Consider the following 2,585-nt stretch of genomic DNA (forward strand, 5'->3'; position numbering starts at 1 on the left):
ATATATATATGTATATACCTATCTATCTTTCTCTTCAGTCAACGTCGCACTTATTTGTCTTTGGCCACTTCCTCTAACCTTGACACATCCCTGGCAATCACTGCCTCATCTCTGAACGCACTCGAATAACTGTCTGCCAGTGAGTCTACCTCTTCATGGGTTTTTTAAAATTTGGTCTCAAGTACTATATCGTATGTCCTCTCTTTGCCTCACTAGTTCTAAAAGTAGATTTTCACTCCAGGTACACTTCCGATCACCTCTCTACCCCAGTCTAATCTTTGCACTAGGTATAAACTCACAAAGAATATGTGGGTGGTTGACAGGTGCTCCCGTGTGGTTTGCTCTTTTTCTACCAAACATCTGTCGTTCTTATCTTTCCTCCTTCTTTTGTCTGTAAGTTACTCTTTCGGGGTTCGAGCTCTTATGTAACTTGTTTGTTTTGCAAATGCTGTAAAACTCTTACTAAAACTAAACTACACTCTCATGTGCACCTCCTCCCTCAGCCTAACCCTCACCCTTGGTATACGCATGTCACCCACTCAGGTACAGATTAACCTCCTCCCAACCCCACCCAACCCCTACCTGATCATCGCCTGAAGTAAACTCAATTTAACTCCCTCCCCTCCCACCTCCACTTAAACTTCGCCATAGATACACTTATGCTTAACCCCCTTCTCCACCTGATCTTTGCCTTAGGTACACTCAAGTTCTCAAGTTTATCTCTCATCCTCACCCCCCCCCCTAAAAAACCTGTTCTACGCCTTAGGTACACTCATAAGGACGTTTCCCCTCCTCCATCCCTCCCCTCAACCCCAGCCCTCCCCCCCTAAAAAAGAATATATAAATAAATTATAGATCAGCCTGATCTTCGCTCTAGGTACACTCATATAAATGACATTTATCTTATCTTATCTCATCTTTTTCTCCTTCCTCTTTTCTTCTTCCCACTCCCTTCCAAACCCCTCCCCCTCCCCATTTTCAGCCTGATCTTCGCCCTAGGTACCCTGATGATGACGTTCACCAGCGCAGCCGTCCCCTGGTTGGTGGTCCCGGCCCTGGCACTGACTGGTGTGGCTGGAACTGCGGTCCTGGTCACTAACCTACAGACGGCCAATCTCTTTGGCCGGAGACGTCACGTGGTCATCTCACTCTACGTGGGCGCCGGGTACTCGAACGGGCTCATTACTTTTCTAATGCAGGTATGTATGGGTATGAGTATGTGTGTGTGTGTGTGTGTGCGTGTGTGTGTGTGTGTGCGTGTGTGTGTGTATGTATGTATGTGTCTGTGAGTGTGTATGTGTGTGTGTTGCTATCTATCTATCTATCTATCTATCTGTATTTCTCTGTGTATGTGTGTATACATGTATGAGAGAGAGAGAGAGAGAGAGAGAGAGAGAGAGAGAGAGAGAGAGAGAGAGAGAGAGAGAGAGAGAGAGGGGGGTGAGAGGGAGAGGAGGGAGGGGGCAGACGGTTAAGCCAATGATCTTGTTACATTCCATTGGCGAGTAGGTTGGATGGGGTTTGTAGGGTACTCTATGGATCTATCTCATTTCTTATTCAAGGATATAAATCTATACATATTATATTTGTGAAAGTTCTTCACTTTGGCCGCCTAAAACTTCGGAACCTCTTAACTTTCGAATTGGAAAAAATTAACGGTGTATCAGAATCATGTAAAGGGTGCACAGTTTTATTGAGGCGTCAGAAGTCATTGTAGTTTAATTTTCACTTTTACATTAGTTTCGTTTAGATCTATTCTTGGGAAAGTCCGTCTTCTAAGACGCCATCGTATACAAGTGAGGCTTCCGTTCACAAGGAGTGCGCGCACTGATCCCACACCTTTGAAATTCTGGAGTGCACAACCACGAACGCGGAGTAGAGAATCAATCTATACATCTCTATATCTAGATTCTAGACCTTCTAACGTTTTGCATCTCTGATAGAATGTTGGATCCCCTCGAGCCAGTGTTGGCTCGCTTCCTAATATGATCTAAAATGTGTTAATAGAGGAGCAAAAGCACCTACATTTTAAAAAATTTTAACGCATCTCGAAAACTCTAAATTCACCATAATCTCGGGACTTCAGATTTCGTTAATTCCCTACATAATGTGCGTCTATTTTGATATCCATCTCCTTCCACTCCTCCCCCCTACGCCCACTCAACTTTTTTATGACGAACGTGCGGAAATAGAACTTTTGCCATTTCTTAAAAACGAATCGAATTAGGGTTCTGAGTACAGGATAACTTCGTAATAATTTCCTATATACGGCACTTTCGACACATTACAGTTTCTTTCTGGTTCGAGTGTCGGTCCCAACCGTACGAGCCAATAACTCGTTATCGCAGGTGGAGAATATTGAAGGTTCTTTAAATGTCATTGTCAAAGCATAAATGTTCCCATGTTCCCATTATTTCCCACCCCACCCCACCACACCGCCTTTCCTATCCACTGTACCCGCTTTAGAAGTAGAAAAGTCTCCTCCTACAAAAGGACCAACATTTTTCTCTGCACCAGGATTGTTGTGTTAACCTGGAGCCATCAAGATCTCTCTCTCTCTCTCTCTCTCTCTCTCTCTCTCTCTC

At 44.1% G+C, this 2,585-nt stretch overlaps 1 protein-coding gene across 1 annotated transcript in view; it reads left to right on the plus strand.

Annotated features, from left to right (window-relative positions):
* LOC118478195 (solute carrier family 43 member 3-like) overlaps nucleotides 1-2,585 on the plus strand; it is a 17,887-nt gene that overhangs the window by 6,938 nt on the left and 8,364 nt on the right. Inside the window, exon 2 of the mRNA XM_035971284.1 lies at nucleotides 983-1,199. Within this exon, the coding sequence (XP_035827177.1) occupies nucleotides 983-1,199 (217 nt within the window). The remainder of the gene's footprint in view (nucleotides 1-982; nucleotides 1,200-2,585) is intronic.

This window comes from Aplysia californica, unplaced genomic scaffold (assembly GCF_000002075.1).
Source record: "Aplysia californica isolate F4 #8 unplaced genomic scaffold, AplCal3.0 scaffold00411, whole genome shotgun sequence".
NCBI classification, from domain to species: domain Eukaryota; kingdom Metazoa; phylum Mollusca; class Gastropoda; order Aplysiida; family Aplysiidae; genus Aplysia; species Aplysia californica.